The 19,936-nt window shown below is 42.5% G+C and overlaps 1 protein-coding gene across 5 annotated transcripts in view; it reads left to right on the top strand.

The window, feature by feature from the left end:
• Positions 1-332: 332 nt before the first annotated feature.
• Positions 333-19,936, top strand: part of utrn (utrophin) — a gene marked incomplete at its 3' end in the record, with an annotated part of 191,344 nt that continues 171,740 nt past the window's right edge. For 4 of the 5 annotated variants that reach the window (XM_080490631.1, XM_080490633.1, XM_080490630.1 and 1 more), the window contains exon 1: positions 11,466-11,620. In XM_080490631.1, the coding sequence (XP_080346757.1) occupies positions 11,536-11,620 (85 nt within the window). In that variant the 5' untranslated portion in view covers positions 11,466-11,535. Of the gene's footprint in view, positions 759-2,091; positions 2,251-11,465; positions 11,621-19,936 lie in introns of those variants that run through there. The other variant, XM_080490632.1, reaches the window with a different exon arrangement.

Here is a 19,936-nt window from a genome sequence, read left to right as displayed (position 1 = left end):
TCACGTGACGACCACCGCGCCATGTTTCCATGTCAGCGTCAGGAAAACTTTTACAGCCGGAGGGAGCGAGCGCAGGAAGGTAACCATGGTGAACACGGAGAGTGCGCTTCCGAACTTCAAAATACATCAAGTGTCGGAAAACTTAGTCATCGGAGTATCTAGACTTCACTCTAAAGTAATAGATAATTACTTAGTGCCAGTATTTTCACTGTTGTACACTCACGAAGAAATAATAAAAGAAAGGTCTTCTCTAAAAATGAACGCTGTAGCACTTTGACTATTTTATCTTGAAGGGAAGCAGCGGTGTATTTCCGGTGTTTAACTCCGTCTTCACCTTTTGTGAGCAGCAGAGTTGAGAGAGCAACAGGAACAAAGTTGCGGGACCTGCGTGTACAGCGCTGCGGTGTTCATCCGTGAAATGCAATAACCCTTTTCCCCCCCTCCGGTATGAGGAGCCTGACCCAGCCGTGTTCCTTTTAGACAACAGTAGATGTGTTTGGTTTTTGCACCGCGGAAAGTCTATTTTTTTTAATCTTGCGCATTGTGCAGACTGGATGCGCTTCAGGACGGCTCTGTTCAGTTCAGGTTTTCAAAGTTTTCACGTTGGTTAGGGAAGAAAAGTTGCCTCGGCCATTGTGGAAAATGCCTTAAATCAATGGATTTGTCGCAGTTTTAAGCCAATAAACTGCACTGGACTGTCCAGGCTTTGGACTTGTTTGGTGGAAAAGCCTTCTCCTGACTCCTTGGTGACAGCAGAGGTGAGTGTGAAATTTAAAACTGTATTGTGTGAAGCATTCTGAATATCTCGTTTTAAAGTGCACTTGTTGCGAAGGTGCAGTGAATCCAACTTCTAAAAAAGTTCCCCAAATGAATCTTTATTGTGACTTCAACCTGATATCTTGCACGTATCTCGTTCCCACTTTCAGTTACATTGTTTGAGAGCAGCACTTTTGGACTGGGAGATAAAACATTAACCACAAGGCCACCCTTGATTCACTGTTTAAAAAGTCACTCCGTCTGTTTGACTGGCGCAGTTTTGCGTGTTCATCCACTTTTGTCTTGCCAGACAAAACAAAATAAAAAAAAACAAAAAAAAACACTTTGCTCAATCTGCTTTCATTTATCCTCGTTTTTCTTCTCTTGAGTCAGAATCAAAGTCCTGCAGCAGACCTGCGAGTCTTGCTCTGAGGAGATCAGGTTAAAATGTCAGATTGTATCCCCCCTCAGTTGTTTAGCCTCGGTTGTCAAAACTGCTGCCCTCACACAGAGAAAGGAACTGCAATTGTAAAGATACCAGCGAGACCGATGGGGTTGGCTTTTCCTTCAGTTTACAGTTGTTATTTTTGGGTCTTGCATCATTACCCCAAGGACTGTAACTCACCCAAGAGTTGATAAAAACTGGACTCCTTTCATGGTAAAAGTAAGCTCTTTTGGGAGGGATCATTGTTGAGTTTTCAATGGAAGGTCACCCCGAAGTAAAACACACAGGCATTATGCGGCTGGAGGCTGAGCTCACCAGCTGACCTGATCACAGGTCAAAACAACCACGTGGAGATTAACAGTTTGATCCTAAGTTAGAGATTGAACATACATCAACATACAGCACAGGTCACAGCATTTCCCTTCAGAACACTGCGACCGCTTGCACCTCAACGCAATACATGGTATGCTAAACTGTGTAAGATGGTCATTGTTTATGTCCTGACAGTTTCCCACGAGTCCTAACATGTTCAAAACTTGTTTGCCCGCATTGGATCTGACAAGTTTTTGTGTACTGTGGTTGGTAGGGGCAAACAAAAGCATAGGATGCAAATTAATGTGGTTTTTGAGCTGGTGCCAACCTGTGCGATTTTTCTTTGGTAGGGGGGGGGGGGGGTCTTCATATCTTGAGATTTGTTGACGAATGTCTTCAACATCATTTTCAGTATCAGTTATTTAACTTCTAAGTTAAACCTCAGGTTTACAGATTCAACCCATGGTGTCCGTGCTTTCTTTTGCATTGTTGGAAATAAAATGTGAGATTTCAGACAGCTGCGAGTCGCTGTCTTTCAGTGATGCTGACTAAAACCTCATTTTAATTGTCCTTTACAGGTGCAGGCAGAAGGCTGTTGGATAGTTTCAAGGGGCTTGCAAGTGTATGACACACGTTCGCCTAATCGTTGGATTATTTGACTACAATGGCATCACATGGTGACACCGCAGAGGGAGGAGCCAACGAGGAGTTCAACGACATCATCAAGTGGAGATCTGGTATGTGCTTGAAATCTTTGGTTATTGTTGACGATTGATGCTCCATATGGAGCGCGCGGCTTGTGGCGTACGGCGCCACGTGTGCCGGTTCTTAAACATTGTGAGCTCAGTCAAAGGTCTTGCAGAGGAAACATCTCATGATATCGGGTGGAAACTGTTTTTGCACATGCACAGGAGTAGCCAAGAATCCTCTTGTGCCTGGTTCACCTCAGTTCCCATGGAGGTCAGGGGAAAAGGGACAGATGCAAAATAGTAAAGCTACAGAGGCGTGAGGAGAACTGGAGATCGTTGGCTGAGAAAGAGAAAGTCAGCGAGCAGCGAGCCAATGGCAGCAGAGAAGACAAGAATGCAGGGATGGGTTAAGAGAGCCGCACCCAGCGATCTCGTTCTCTGTGGATCATTCCTTTCCATAGGTTAATCTTTTGTAGACGACACACAAGCACAAAAAAGTGTTGCCATGGTGGAGGGAGTGCGTCGGCGGGGGAAAAAAAGGTCATTTCAGGTTATGTGGAGTATAACCCTAATAATTGATTTCTTTGTTCTGTTAAGGTTTCGGATTCATCATTGCATTTTTAAACAGTTTTAATTTGAGCAACAACTGTGTGCTTTTTCTTCGACTGCACGGTGGGATGGCAGGTTGCGGACAAACTTGAAAGAATGACAGAGTGAAGCTGTAATTGACAAAAAGCTGCTGACCAAAGCAAAGTTACTCCTCTTCGTCTTCTGCAAGGAAATGGGCAATAAAGTCATGCCGTAAATGTACCAGTAAACCTGGCATGCATCACTGTCATGTGACGATGGTTGTTCTTTAACAGAATCGCTTTAAAAGCAACAATAGACCATCGCTTTCTCGGTTATTGACCTGTAGGATATGTTAGTATTGATTTTGCAGTTCAGATTAGAGAAACCTTTATTAGTCCCACATCTGTAATGAGCTGACATTATTCACTGTATTTTGGTTTCGAAAAGTGCTAACTTGCTCATTTGCATTTGTGTCAGTTCCTAGTCTGTCATTTGACTGGATTGCAGTTCTGTTATGGGTAATTGGGGATTTAAACCACTTCAGCTTGGAAATATGTACCTAAATATCCATCCAAAACAATAAAACTGGTATCAAATAATTTGCTAAACCACACCTCGTTCTTCCTAATCCTTAAAACACAAGAAAACCGTTGTGACCTGTTTCCAAATTTACAGCGTTAAATGGAGACCTGGATGATCTTTAAAACAAAGGATTCTTTAAAAAATAAATAAATACTGCTTTTGTTCAGGCTTCATGATACCCAGGCCCGTTGCCAACTCTCCATCTTTGCTGCCTGTCTCTCTCACAACTTTAAAACGTCCAGCCTATGTACCAGCTCTCCTTACCCGCCCAGCCCGAGAGCGCCAGCAAATCCCTGCCAGGAATTCCTCTGTGCCGAAAGAGTTTGTAATTTACAACGCTTGTCTCCAGACCACAATGCTTTTCTTGCAAAGATTCCCGTTTCCTTAGCAACCCCTAAAAATAATGCTTTCCTCATTGAGCAAAGAGGGGAACATTTTTAGATCATAGCCTAGTGGCACATTTTGACAAAATAAAGCAATGCACTTTTGGGTAAGCAACTGTTTCATATCTGCACGCCGTGGAGGGCTCTTTGTGGTGTGTGTGTGTGTGTGTTCAGTTTGTGGGCTTACGGAAACATGGCTGATATTAGGTGTTCTAGTTCATAATTCGGAGGGTATGTGAACTCTGTGAAGCAACGTTAAAACGGAGGAAACGACTGAAATCTAAGCAACGAAAGGTTTGAAGTCTCACCTAAAAACACACTTTTGACCAAACGATGAGAATAACAGACCGTGTGAGTTCAACAAATAGAACATCAGGTGGTGAGTAATTAGGGCTGCAGCGCGATATCTGGCAATTGTGACGCTACTGGTAGCGTCCGTATTGAAACACTAACTGAAGTGCCGTCTCTTATGTTTACAGGCATGTCCATTCATTCTCTGCCATTTCACTTCTTTATTTCAACATTCCATCACACCCAGTGCCCGCAGGGCAAAGGTACAAAAATCACAGACAAATGATTAAAAACAACAAAGCCAACAATATAGGAAGTGGATATGCACAAATAAGAGAAAAAACAAAGAAGATACAGTTCCATCAGTCTAAAATGGGGTCCAAAACCTGCAGACTATCATTTGGAAGAACAAATTTAAAAGCACACGGTTATCAACATTATAGGTGGTCAGTCATTGCAACATTCTGGAACGCTGTTGAATATCACATGTTTAACTAATATTGTGCAGTAAGTAGTAAGTAGTAATTACAAGCGGAGTACTAAAAATAACTGCCGGGCCTCCAGTCCTTCATCCACACAATACTACAATGAATTTTCACTTCACCTTTGCTTCATACAGGAAGGTGAGGAACAACTCCCACATGACAAGAATTTTATGATTGCCGAGCCACACCTGTGAAACTGGAGTGTTTAGATATCCATCCCCTGAAAATGAGAAAATGAGTCTCTTCTCTATTGTCATGCCCAATGCCGGGGATGTTTGCACGGCTTCTGGGAGGCTGTGGGTAAACTGGTAGCAGGTATCCAGGATCTGCCTGAAAAAAAATCTTCTAATTAGCTTGTGAGTTGTAAGACTCAAAGGTTTTTAGCCAGAAATCCAGTCCGAGTGATCAAACTTGACTTTTTAAAACGTATCTATGAACCGTGGAGACTGAAAAGCCTTGACATGGATACTCTGATCTCCAAAGTGATGCGAGGCGTGAAGCATTTGTCGGCTACATGTTGCCGAATCGGTGGCCTGAGCACTGAGTGACAAGCAGGTGTGTGTGTGTGTGTGTGTGTGTGTGTGTGTGTGTGTGTGTGTGTGTGTGTGTGTGTGTGTGTGTGTGGTGGGCAGGTGTAAGGATGTTTTTGCAGCTGATGCGACACTTCTGAAACAAGCATTACTGCACTTGTTCGTCTGCCTTCACCCCCCCCCCCCCCATTCACCCCACCCACCCCACATGCTGGCCACCAATGTGGGCTTGTTTGACAGCTTGAAGAAATGATTCTAAACAATGGAGCGTGTACCGCGACAGCATGCTTTCTGGTTTTTGTCATCGCTGCTGACTGACATAAGGTTGACGCCAGCTGTCCTGACGTCACAGAGGGCGCGAGCGCTTTCTGTTGAAAGCTGCCGATCAGGTATTGCAGCTGGTGTGCGTTCAGTTTGAGGTCAATCATCGTGTCACTGTGGCTGTAGGCAAGGGTTTGCATGTGGACTGCGAGGAGGAGTTTGGCCTCCGTGCCTTAGGACTCATTTTGCAAACCCAACAATGAATCGGGGAGAAAAACCTTCTGTGAAGAAGAAAGTGCATGAATGATTAAAGTGTGCCATACGAAAGATTAAGATGGTTTGGTAGTCATTTAAAGACGAACCATATGTCTGCTATGCATTAAGTTAAATGATTGACAGGTTGAAGTATTAACAAACATCCCCAAGTTATAGCCGTAGCCTCTGGCTTATGTTAAGGGAACGTCAAGTTGGAGAGATAATGATTTTCTACAAAATTCCTCCTTGTCTGTGAGTATATTCACAAGACACCAGTTGATTTTTTGGCAACTACACACACTAAATGAAATCTGTATTTTGTTGACAGTAAATTTCTGTTTAGAATGGATATATTCCAAAGTAGTAGATTGCCGTTTGCTCAAAAATGACATACTAGTAAGCAGTTTACTTAACCTACTCAAATGCTCAGTGTAAACCAACTTCCTCCAACATACCTGATGCATTGTTTTTTAAATTAGACATGTTGGTTTAGGGAATCCACTGAAACATGTAGGACAGTAACTTGCTTATACCACTGCTTAAGATGTGAACTGCGTCCATCTTAAAGAACATAAATCACAACAATTCTGGACTGTATGTTCAAGTATCTATATTTCTGTAAGCATATATGCTTGAACGTAATTGACTTTGAAAGTATAACATATTTGGGATTCATGCTGAAATTAAGGGATGACTGTAAAAAATGAATGCTGTATTACACTTTTTAATTAGGAAAACTCATTTTATATATGGTGGTGAGTAATATATATACTAGTTTTGATTGATGATAATTCATCCGTTTTATCGAAGTGACTTCTTTTTCGAAAACTGCATGTGTGTTTTATTGTATTAGTGAATGGGCTAAAGCGGTTGCTCGAAGATGCATTTGCCGACTGTTTAACTAGGTTCTGCTTGGATTATCTTATAACTCCCTGAAGTCGAGTCAATTTCCTTTCCGGGCCGTTCCCTTCCCCCCTTCCACTCCATAGTTCAGACAAATGTAACAGGTCAAATATCATCCATGAGGGTTAGGAGCTGTTGTTTAACAGCCATTACATGATAATGAAGACCCGCCTGACCTTTTTCCTCAATGTTTATTTGTCACCTGAGAGCTCTTCTGTGGAAGAGCCCTCTTAAAACCACACCTCTGGTTACCTGACCTGGTCTGGTTCTGCTGTATTGTTTCTGCTTGTTCTTCCCCTCAGTCATTATTCTCAGTGATAAATGTTTAGTTTTTTTTAACAGGACAACCACAGCAGCCCTAAGTAACATACAACAGACTCGAGGTGCCTTGTACATTTCGTTTTTTTTTTTTTAATTAGACGCTTCAGGTCTTTACATACTCCACAAGTATAGAGACTTTTTATTCACCTCTCAGGGCTGCGAGAACAGAATGAGGCCTGGTTTGGGAGGCACCGCAGCTTGTTCTCCACACATCATCTTGCCGATCCTTTGCCTCGCGTGGTGTCCGGCAGCCGTCGTGTGATTGGTCAGTAATTTTGAAGTGGGTGTGGCTGCTGTGAAAAAGGACTTCCCCACATGAGTTTCTTGTGAAGTTTGTAATGTCGTGGCTTGAACCAACCTATTTCTTGTTTCTGGCACACTTAGGGAATTTCTTTGTTCTCGCAGAGTTTGTGTCGATGTTTAACGTTCAGGTTCTGCAGTCAAGCTACACGCACGCACGCACGCACGCACGCACGCACGCACGCACGCACGCACACACGCACACACACGACCATCTGCTTACACATCATCTCTGGGTGTGACGGTGTAATGCAAGAAATCTGGCTGCATCTAACAAGAGAGCCAGAATGTTTGTGTGTGTGTGTCACCCAGCGGAGGGCGTGGAGGGTGTGTTTTTGTCACCATACTAGCTCGGCTACATGTCATGGCTTTAATTCTAGCCTTGGCCTCATGCGTCAGGGTGGACCGACTACTTGGGGAAAAGTTCAGCCGCTTGTGTGCTTTGTTGGAAAGAGATTGGATTTCGTGTTCGAAACTCGTCGGATGTGAAACATTAAGACGCTCTGGAGTGTTATTCATCACATTTTAAAGCTGTCCATGATAACCCTGATAAACATGGTTTTGTAAATGCATCAAGACATGTTGTTATTTTTTGCCTTCCCTTTTTTTATGTTTATTTTTTTCAAACGTCACTTTCTTGCGCAGCTCGGGTGGAAGATTTTAGGAAGTTGTATCCACAGGGGAATGGAGCTGCGTGTGTGTCCACACAACTGTGTGTGTGTGTATATATAGACACACAAGTCCCTCTGTGGTTGTTGCGAGTCTTTGCGCTTGCAGCTGAATCTGTCTGCATGGGAAGTGGGAGGAAACCAGCTCTGCAAAATCCTGGCTGGAAATTTGGGAATACAGAGGCATGTGGCCAAAACATCTCCCCTGGGTGCGGTTGTCGGTGGGACTGTCCGCTTCTTTGGCCCATGTGCAGGCAGCATACTGACACCCCGCCCAGCCCAGATGACATTTAGACTCTTCAAGACGAGGCTGAAAATGATTAACTTTGGATGTTACTATGGTTGTTAAAACACACACACACACATACACCACACTCCTCCTCCTGTGGATCTCCCTTTCCCAAAGCAAGCCCTTCCAGTTTAAATCCCTCCCTCCCTCCCGTTTTTTTTCCCGAGCTAATTAGGGCCCCAAAACCATGTTGCCCAATCTACCTTCTGACCTATCGCATGACAGGATTTACTAAAACACAAAAACAGGTTAAGGCCCACTGAGAGTTTACATTAACCCCTTAAAATGTCTCACCGAGCTGTATTTGTTATATCCGTTTTAGTAGTCACACTGCTAAAGTTAGCTTTGTCGTGCAAACATGTACGGCTTATTGGGACTGTGAAACCATCAACAACCTCTAAAGTCTTTCATGGTCTCACCCAGCGGGAGTTTGGACGAGTGTATCACAGCTGATTGTTTTAGGTTGGGTTTTTCCAGCGTTGCGCTGAGAGGTTGGAAGAAATATACAGCAGCTGATGAGCCAAAACGTCTGAGGCCAGACTCAAACTGAGAACATTGAGGCAGTGTGTTATGCAGTCTGCAAAAAAAACCCTTTCAAGGTTTAGACATGGGAATTTGGTTTTTCCAAGGATTTGCTCCTGGGCCTCTCAGATCCTTTTCTTTTGGATAATGGTTTGACCGTTGCGTTGTGCAGTATGTATGTGTGTGTGCGTGTTATAGTAAAAAGGACAAACAGAATTAAAGATTAAGTCTGCGGGTAAACGGCGACATTGAGCGTAGCTATTTTGGCAGAGTTTGCATGCTCTCCCTCTGCCTGTGTGTTGGCCGGGTACACCAGTTACCATCCATGATCCAAAGCATTCAAGGCTAATTGGTGCCTCTAAATTGTCTAAAGGTGTGAGTGTGATCCTGAGTTGTATGAAGTGGTATCAACGATAGATCAGTAAGATATAATCATTAACACATAAATTGTTTGTCACACTAAGAAGAAATGTCCCAACAGTACGAGCAGTAGGCCAACACATGTTGGAGTTTGATCAAATTGCTGAATCTTGTTGTTTCACGACGGCCAAAGACCACAAACCGAAATCAAAGTTTGATGTCAGAAAGGGAGGCAAAGGAGAGCGGGTCCAACAGACGAGTTCATTCCAGCGTTTCATCACAAACCACTGCAGCACATTGAAGATCAGAGAGTGACGGCAGAGTGGAAGCTGCCTTTTGGGAGGCTGGTTATCTGTCTGAAGGGGTGTTGAAAGTAAAAAGTTGACTACGGCGTCCTTGTGAAGGGTTTCTCTAATACTGTAAAGGATTTCTATCTTTTCAAGAATATCTGCCTGTCACACACACACATACAAACACACACACACACACACACACACACACACACACACACACACACACACACACACACACACACACACACACACACACACACACACACACACACACACACACACACACACACACACACACACACACACACGCGCGCTGCTGGTTTTGAACTGCAGCCATCTTGTTGTTGTTTTATTACATCAAATCAGTAAGCCTGTTCACTGTGGTGTTTTAATGTCCTCATAAGTGTTTTTCATCATGCTGAATGAAATAGTTTCTGCTCAGAGTATGTACTGTCTTTGACGTCCTTTTCATCAGCACCACAAGTAGCAAGGGCAGGAAATACTCCAACTATCTGATGGAGAAGTGTTAAAGGATGGTTGTGATCCATGAGGAACTCTGCCCAATACACGACTGTAACAAAACTGACAGTCAATACCTGAACGTGTTCTTTATACAGTAACAATCAAACAATAGCTATTTATGTAATTTAAAAAAAATCTTTTAGATCCATAACAAGATCAAACTACCTTCACTACCACAAAACGTTTTGTTAGATTAAAGAATTTCCAACTTGAATTAATAAAGCTATTCTATTCTATTCTATTCTATTCTATTCTATTCTAAGCAGCTTCTCTCCTCTCAGCAGTACGAGGCTCTGTGCCAAAAAAAGATTCGCTCTTGGGTGGTTTGTTGGACTTGTGGGAAAGGAAGTTTTGGTGGTTAGACCCGGAAGGATACAAAGCATGATTGCAGAAGGGTCTTTTCATTCAGAGATCATAAGTAATTGTCTCTGGTCACTTTAATTGCCGTAATACTACATGATATAATAGTCCATTCCTTCATAATGGATGTCAAACATCCAGGAATTGAGTCATGTCAACTTGTTAGTGGTGGGATGTGAAAATGGAATATTACATTCACTTTTTCCACAGGTCTGTCAGAGCAACAGGATCAAATGAAGGGCGTGTGTGGTCGGTGTTGTTTATGTTGTGCATATGAACATGCTTGGCGAATTCAATCAGCCAGACGATGGATGGCGCTGCTGATGGAGATTGGAGGTGCACTGACAGAGTAGGACGTCTATCATTCACTGGGGCAGCCTGATGGAAAGTTTCCATTTCCTCTTTTGATTCTGTCAGTCGCTGCCAAGGCCAGCCTCACCCAGACCATTTCAGTCCTCCGAGTTGTGACCAGCTGCTGCCGCTCTCTATGGACGGAAGTGGGTTTTTAATTCAGCCAGACTCTGGAAGTTGGTCACGAGTGACCCCGAGCTGGTATTCCTCTTCTGCTTCCTTTTTGTGAAGGAGAGGAAAAGAGAAAACAAAACAGCAGGAAAATGAACTTTCTCTCCGTGTTCCCCTCCGGCCCTTTTTCCCTCCGCCCTCTCCGATCTCTCCATTTCACCCTCTCTGTGTGGGAATAGAGCTGTTTGTTCAGTTGCCTCTCATTGACTTCATATATCAATGAGCAAATGGTCGCAGGCCCTCGCTCTGTCTCTGTTGCCTGCTCATAGGCCGCCGCTGAACCTCCGAACCCACGTCACAGTTTTGGTTCTGTTCTTCTGTGGCTCTGTTTGCAGCAGAGGTTTGACTTTCGTGTAAATATTAGCGGAGGAGGTGAGTGTCAAAGCTCAGAGAGTCGGCAGTATGTCTTTCTGAGTTTAGGTCCCTCTGGGTCATGTTTATCTGCTTTCATTTTCTGTAGCATGTGGGAGGGCGTGAGCTGTAGTTTCCAGCAGTAGTCTGTGATTTCAGGGGGTGAAATCAGCTGTCAGGAAGCTGAAAGCTCATGTGACAAACACACAAACCTCTCGGTCACCTGTCACTCACTTATTAACTAAAGACTGAGGACTTCCTTTTTTTTTTCCACTCATTCTCTGCACACGTGTGTGTGTGTGTGTGTGTGTGTGTGTGTGTGTGTGTGTGTGTGTGTGTGTGTGTGTGTGTGTGTGTGTGTGTGTGTGTGTGTGTGTGTGTGGGTGTGTGTGTGTGTGTGTGTGTGAGAGATCTCATACGCATCTACTTCCTCTATCTTCTTTTTTCTCTCTCTCTCTCTCACCCTCCCACCAACACCACCTTGCCTTCCTCTTCCGGATATGTTGCTTTCATTTCTTCCTGTTGCTTAATCTCAGATTGTCTGTGAAACACTTTGCTTTCCGTCATGAATCTGAGTAAATGGATGTCGTGGAGAAAGCGGAACTTTTTCAGAAGGAAAGAGAAGCAGGAGAGTGCAAGTCTCGAGCTCGGTAAGGATGGATTCACTCACGTAAAGGCAGCATGTAAAAGCCATCGCTGATGCCTTTTCTGTCAGACATGGTGCCCAGACTCAGTTTAAGCTTTCTGTGTTGTTTTCCCTTGTTCATTCAGTCATCTCTCCCACAATTAGAAAAATAAGCTCCACTGCATTAGAAGACGATTATTTTTTTTAAAATATTTAAAATATCATTGTATGTTAATGCAATGATAATAAAATCACGATTTGAAGGTTTTAAGGTATATAGAAAGCAAATACAAAACAACAACACGGGTACAAATCATTGAAACAAACATGCACATGTGAACAAAATAGAAGGACACATCAAATGTGGTGCATGTCAAAATAAATCCAACTTTATTTTTTTGTGCTTCAAGTAACGAATATGGGCATTACGTGTCCTTGACATCTTGCAATTTGAGAGGTATTAAAATAAAGCAATGAATGAGTAAAAAAGAATGAGTTGATGGGAAGACATAGTACTCCGGTTTGTCTCCTTTCCAATAATACATTTAGTTTTTCTTTATGATTACATTATTGTTTACCATTACTGCAGAAACAGGAGTGGACTTAATAGCGCTGATTTCTATACATCCTTCTCATAAAGTAACATTTGCGTTTTTTTTGTTATTTTTTAGATTATTTCTTTGTGGTAACATTCCTTCTCTGCAGTACATCCTGTATTACTGGAAATCTTTATTATTTCTTTTTCAGCTTGTACAACATTTGTACTCACCAGGAAAGATTTGCCCAGGGAAAAGGAAAGATTGGGCAAATCTTCCCTGCCAATGTCAAGCAGCTTTTTTTGCTGCCGCCATTGTCTCTTGTTTGGTGATTCTCATTCCCAACTGTTTGACATTGGCAGAAAAGATTTTATATATTTTTTTTTAATAAGCCCAACTCACAAAGTCAGCTTTACTGCTCATTCCACAAATGCATGTTTATTATGAAAGTGACACAATTTAAAAGGGAAATAAACTGGATTTCCAATGATATCAGACCTATTGCCAAAACACCTCGCTATGAAAAAGGAACAATATGAACAACCACCAATTTAATAGAAGTATAGTTTACTTGTTTTGCCTGCAGCATGTGCCTTGTGTGAATCTCCAGCCTCATGCCTCATCACCTCCTCATATTCTCAGTTGTGTCTGTTTGTCAGCGTCGCTCTGATATCCCGTTCTTTGTCTCTCACATCTTGCGCCGGCACTTGCATTCTCCTCTGTTGCACGCTGGGATGGTGCCGAACAGTGTTTCTGTGTTTATCTGTGTCCACCCCTATCCCACCAAGCATCATGACTCCCCACTCTTGGCTTGCCCTGTCCTGCTCTGCTGAGCTATAGTCCCTTTCTCTTTCGTTGACAGCGTCCCTCTTTCTTTCCCTCCCCTCTCTCTCTCTCCCTCTCTCTCTCTCTCTCTCTCTCTGCTGCATTCCTCTCATCTTTTCCTTCGTCTCTGGTGAAGGAGTAGCAGAGGCAGAGCAGAGAGGAGGAGAGGCAGGCAGGAATATCAAATTCTGTTTTGTGCAGATCCGCTCGGACTATCTCCTCCTGTCCTTTTTTTTTGTCTTCCTCTCCGTCTCCTGTTAATCTTTGTTGTGGACAAACAATGGACGAGCATGGGCTCAAACTTAGAGGTAGGAAGTTTTGACAGGTGTGTTTGGTGGCAGCGGCGTGTCTGAGATTTTGAGAACGTGTGTTGCCTTGAAGTCTGCAGTCAGATCGAGGTGTATGCAAATGATTAACCTTGATGGAGTGAGGAACTTCCGCTGGGCAAGATGTCTTACGATCGCTGAACTGAATTATGTCTTTGGATCATCCTCATATTTGAAATATGCTTCAAAGTTGTCACCTCAGAAGTTTCCTAAAGTTCAAATATTGTTCTGAAAAAACCCCAAAACATTTTCAATATAACACTCGCGCTGATTTGTGATTTTTTTTTTTCTTTTTTTGTTAAATTGCAAGTGCTCCCCTAATAATAATTATTTATTGTTTATTACGTCACTATAAAATTTAACACTGCTCTTGTGTTGGCTTTTAACTCGCCGCTCCAGCAGATGATTCAGGACTGCATAGAGCTGCCCAGTTGTGGGTGAACCCAGTTAAAGTTGAGCACATTTATCATAGTTTTGTCCTCCCCTCCCACCCTTTTACAAGCTGCACCAGTAATTTACAGTAAGCCTGTTATATCTCTACTTTGTGGACTGACCCGGCATGTAGCACACCATTCATCAGCCTGCTCTGACTGCACAGAATTCCAGTACCCTTCTCCTCGCCGCTTTTGTTCAGCCCCAATTACACTGATTCACGCAACGAGACGGAGCACAGAGGTGTTTAGGAGATGGTAAATGGGGGATATGGGTTAATCTTCCTGGATGTTATGAGTTGTTTTCCTTGCAAATTCCCCGATCACAGTAAGGGAAGCGTGTCAACAAGGCTGCGCTGGCTGGGACAAGCTTAGACAAGTGACCACTGGAGGGTGGAGGGCGGAATGCTCGGGAAATCATAGGAATTCTATGCATTCCTCTTAACCTACAGAGTCAAAATAATGCACATCCCCGCCAACAACCTGTGATTCAGACCGCAGGCGCTTTTTTGTTTCAGTGTGTAGGTGTGCACCAAAAAGGAACGAGGCTGTCAGAGGGCACACAAGTTGAGTGACGGACAATGGCTGATACGAAACCCGAGCAGTGTGATTGTTTTAGTCCTGTGTGCACGCACCGTGCATGGATTAGCTGCAAAAGTTGATTGTGTGGTGTCCTCCAGTATGGGAAGGAAACTGCTCGGCTGTATCTGCCTTCAGAAAAGCCTCAAACAACGATAGTGCGTTTTAGCTTTTCTCCTCAACGCGTTTTTTTCCAAATTCTTTTCAGAATTACAAAACAGAAACCGTATGAGATGCTCCGCATTCTAGTTGGAATCCAGGTTTAAATTCTGAAAACTCACAGTTGAGATTTCATTACATGTGGAAAAAGTGCTTTATAGTGCATCTCTTGACCATTCAGACGTCTGCATACGGAGCTTCAGTAGAGTTGTGGAGTTTTTGTGAATGAAATGTGACATATTGTTTTTATTTTTGTCCATAACCATCCAGGGTAAGAACTACTTTTACGGACTCTGAAGTTTTATGTCACTTGAGTTTCCTGACTTGCAACAATAACTGAAACATTCATCTGTTTTTCCAGAAGTTGGAAGTGCCTGTTGTGGAACACCCACAAGTTTGAGTCAAACTTCTTAGGCGACAAGTACCAGGGTGTTTGAAAAAATAAAAAAAGATATGAATGTCCCAAAAAATTGAAAGGCTGTCTGTAATTTTGATTAATTAGATCACTGAATTCTCGTATACAGGGTCACCTGCATAATGGATAGAATTATGTTATGATGTTTACCGGTTGGGAACTTCCCATTTCCCAATGAAGAGCATTCACATGACAATAATAACAAGCAACAGTGCCGCTTTATTACTGCTAACTGAGTTCAGAAAAAAGAGACGAGTACAGTCGTCATCAACCAAGATAGATGATCTTTATTTTCATTTTCACACTGTATTTTTTTCCCCACACCTGCTGTACTTTATTTTCACATCAAGCAATATGATATTTCAGGTTTTGTTTTGTTTTTGTTCCAAATCTGCTTTCCTGAAGTGTTAAGAGTGTAAATATGAATGTGTAAGTAATGTTTCTGAGCTTGAGCTTTATTGCTGAGTGATGTCAGACCTCTGAAATGTCCCACTCTCCCAGTGGGAACCTCATAGTTTGACCAAGATCAAATGCATTTTTTCCCCATTTCTCTGTTACTTGTGAACACAGCAAAATCCTGAAATCATTTTTGTGCTAGCAATAGTTAGATTGATGAGCACACAGAACAGAAAACATACAATCATCTCATTGTTATGTGAAATTGTTCATGTGGTGGTTTCAAGTGTAAAATTATAATGTAATATAAATGTAAAAGAATATTCTGATAACATTTCTCAAAATGATGTTTACATGATTATAATGCTTGAGAATATATTACATAGCGCGTTTGTATTCAGTGTGCAGGGCCCAAATTACAAATCACGAGTAATAAAAGTTTTGGGTAAAGCTTGAAACGCCTTTCTTAATGACAGACCACAAGAAAGTCCAAGCGACCTCTGCGCCAGAGTTTTCATTCTCCGTGACTTTGAACTGCGCTCCAGCTCCCAGACACACATCCTCACTGTTCTTCTGTCCGTCAACACTTAAGTTACGCCACATGGTCTGGAAGTGTTTCGGTCACTTTGCCCTTTCGTTTCATTTTATAATCTTTTGCTCGAACCCGGCTCAAAATATTGTGCTAAAGTTATATTTTAGCTGTTAAGTATAAATTAACCGAAGGCAACAGCTGCTCTCTGATGTGGTAAACTTTAGTAAATATCAGTATTTGTCTAAGCACTGAGCCCTGGTGTTTACTATGCGATGCTGTCCTGGAAACCTTGATGGTTTGTTTGATTTTCACCTCAGTGCCTCCCACCGTTTCCCCCTTCTCCCTGCTGTGTGGTCACAGACTCTCTCCACCTGTGAGCGGGGGGGGGGGGGGAGTGGGGTTGTATATTTAATGTTTGCTCCGTCTTCCCAGCTGCCTGCTCTGAGGTGTGTTTGTGTGTGTGTCACTTGATGTTTCATGTCAGTTGAGTCAGCATTTTAGGCTCTTATTTATATAAAGTTAGTTAACACCGGGACAAGAAATTTACAACAATACGCTCTTTTGACAACATGTTTGTCCACATTTGGAATATTGTTTGTCTGCACTTTTATTCAATTAAACTGAGGAAAACTAAAAGAATGAAAATAATTAGTATTGACTGAGTAACGTCACATGAATAAAAAAAGAAAAGTACAAAAAGTTCACTTTTTGTACTTTTAATGGAAGCCCTTGCGTACAAGATGAGCTGAACGCTGAACAGCGTGGTCAGGTCTTGGTGCTGTCGTGTAAACAAACACACGCATGCATTATCCTGATCCCATTTGTGTGCTCAGTGAGCTGTGAGAGGACACCAGAGAGAGAGAGAGAGCCCTCTTTCTGCTGCAATAACGACTTCCTGATATGATGATAAAGAATTGTTTGTCAGTACATCGACTCTACGTACGTCTGTGGTAGCAGACAGTGCTTCACTCATATGTCTGTGACTCACTTATCTATTATGTGATGACTGACCGTTTGACCGTTTGTTCAGCAAATAAATGCACTTGCGGCCCTTTCTTCACCGCAGTACGTTCACTTGTCCTCACTGGGCTGATGGATTATCTTGATCATATTTATCACATTTATCTTGCCTTGACTTTAAAATGATAACATGTCATGCTTCAGTTGTACATTGTTTCTTTCGCAGAAGCCTGTCGTTCGCTTGGGTTTGAGAGTCATGGCCCTTCAGCTCTCGTGTTTGGTTGATGGTTGCAGTTCCTCGGTGTAAACGATATATACCTACTTACTACATAGACGACACCACTGCGTAGTATTTAAGAGCTCCAGCCGTTGTTGTGGTCGCCATTCCTCTGCTCCTTTGCAGAATGACCCAGTACACCACCGTGCGGTGCAAATTTGTATGGTAACACTGAATGGGGCAAGATGAAAGTAGAATAGAATAGAAGTAGAATAGCTTTTATCATCATTACACAATGTACAAAGAAATTGGAGAGTTGTTCCTTTCACAGTGCAAATTGAACAAAATGTAGAAACTCAAATTCAATGTAACATGGCAACAGGTACACAACGGCACAGAATACAGATGCTTCTCAGTAGATGTTTGAGTCGTCTGTGATGTGCAGAATGTGTGTGAGTCAATAAACGTGAGAATTAAGGCTGGTTATGGCTCTGGCAAACCAACTTTCCGAGTCTGATTGTTTTTGCTTTGGCAGACCAGTAGTGCCTGCTTGGAGGGCAACAGGTCAAACAGGTGGAACCCGGGTGTGAGCTGTCGTTGATGATGTTTTGTGCTCTGCTGAGGCATCGGGAGGTGTAAATAGGGAGGGGACAAGGCAGCCAACGATCTTCTGTGCTGTTGTGATTAACCTCTGTAGCCCCCTCAGTGCTGCTCCCGTACCAAACTGTAATTGGCTCTGGATGGACGAGCGGTGAAAGGTCAGCAGCAATTCAGTGGCCGGGTTGTTCTTCCTGCGAACCCTCTGGTTGGTCTAGTCTCTGTTGAGACTTCTTGGTAACAGCTGTGATGTGTTTGTCCAGGAGAGATTAGTAGAGAAGGTGTGGAGCCTCTCGTCGTCGGTTGAGAGACGATACAGGAGGGGACTCAGCACACAGCCCTGAGGGGTGCCAGTGCTTGTTGTGTGGGTGGAGGAGAGGGGGGGGGAGGGGGGTGGGGGCGAGTCTCACAGTTTGAGGCCAGTTAGTTAAAAAGTTCTGGATCCAGGCACATGAGAGAGCGGGATGCCCAGGTGAGAGGGCTGACTTCTGTATGAAAACAAGCTACACATTTCCTTTTAGATGATATTGTATTTTTTTTTTTGTCTCATTCTGCATATTATTAGTGGTTGTGTGTTTCACATCCAAGAAAATACCTACACACTGTACTTTATTAATCCCCAACGACATATCTCAAAGGAATACAACCTTTGGTGATGTAGAAAGACAATATTATACACAGGCGGTAATACAAAAAAAGAAAATAATTAAATAACGCTGAGTCATGAAATAAATCGTAGTTTGATTTTTTATAGCTTTCAACCAATAAATACAGTTTGTGTAAAGCAACATCACATTCAACACTGCTGCTTCTCAGTATAACAGCTCTACCTATTGAATGGTGTTCATGCAAATATGAAGTTTAAGTCAATAAAGGTTTTTTTTTATATGAAGGAATTCACTTTGTATACGTTTACAAATATAACTGATTTGTTACTGGCTACTCTGGACTCTGGATACAGTATTTGATTTAAGATCACTTTGCTTTTATTGAGTTCATCATCATTTGATCTTTGTGGTTTTCTTGCTTGCTTGTATAAGAAAAATAGCAAAAGAGTTATTTTACCCTGATGTCTAGACCTTTGAGATTTGTTTTGGATCCACGCACGCATATAAAACGGATATGACTTGCTATGTTTCTAACCATCGTTATTTTTATGAAAACACATTTTGTATGTTCGGGTGGCATTTTTTAATTTTTAGATTTTTTTAAAAATTTTAAATCCTATTTTGCAGTATTGCCATATCAGATGTGCTGTCTATAAACAGCAGGTGTTTAGTTTTACTGATCCTGCCCCGAGGATGACCCGCTGAGTTTGTAATATGTCCCAATTAAATGCAGGATGTTAATATATTTCTGGTCCCTTCCACTGCCTGAAGATTGTTTCTCTTCAAAATAGTTTTTGTTTTGTACTTTGGCCTCATCAGCGTGAAACTTCAACAGTTGGGTGAGGCTCGAATTTGAAGTGTTCTCACTGATTAGGTCAAAAACACCCGGCCATTCATGTAAACGAGATAACTGGTGTATATGGCAAGTATTGGCTGCACTATATATATCAAACATTTCTAGTAACGTCAGTATGCACAATATACATATAACAAAAGACCGAAAAAATATGCCATTACCTAAATTAACAAGTTAAATGGACTGACAGAGAAGAAGAGGAAGAACAAATCTCAAGGCACAAAGACGTTAAAATAATCTACTTAAGTGTTTGTATTTATCATAAATCATATTGTTAGTACTCTTGGATATACTGCTCTTGATTTACAGTGGTGTATATTCAAACAGACTTCTCTTTGTTAGGATATAGATGTTTCCCCAAATTGCTCACACATATGCACAGTTTGGACACACACACACACACACACACACACACACACACACACACACACACACACACACACACACACACACACACACACACACACACACACACACACACACACACACACACACACACACACACACACAGGTTGCCTCTTTGATGGGTCCAGCAGTAAGACATTCCTGTGCTTTGGTGACTAGGAGAAGCAGACAGATGGAGGGGGGGGGGGCAGCGGGCATGAATCGGGTTTATTGTCCTGTCAAGGTAGAGCGCCCAGGAGACCTGAGCCCACAGGGACCCTCTCCTCTCCTCTCCTCTCCTCAGGGGCCTCAGAGGCCCTCCGCAGGGTGCCAATAACGCTGTAAAGACAGGAGGCCTCCACATGGGTGCAGTTTTTTGTTTTTTCATAAAAGGAAAATTGATATTGTGTTGAAAGCGTACTATACCTGGCTGCTTGATTTATACAAGTTGTTTTTTCAGTGATCGTGCCAACTTTTTTCTCTGCCGGCGTCTCCGTTTCTTATTATTTCTGGGCTCATT

Source organism: Lipophrys pholis, assembly GCF_963383615.2.
Source record: "Lipophrys pholis genome assembly, chromosome: 21".
Lineage (NCBI taxonomy): Eukaryota > Metazoa > Chordata > Actinopteri > Blenniiformes > Blenniidae > Lipophrys > Lipophrys pholis.
Note: the sequence above shows the minus strand (reverse complement) of the source record. Positions and strands in the feature narration are given on the sequence as shown.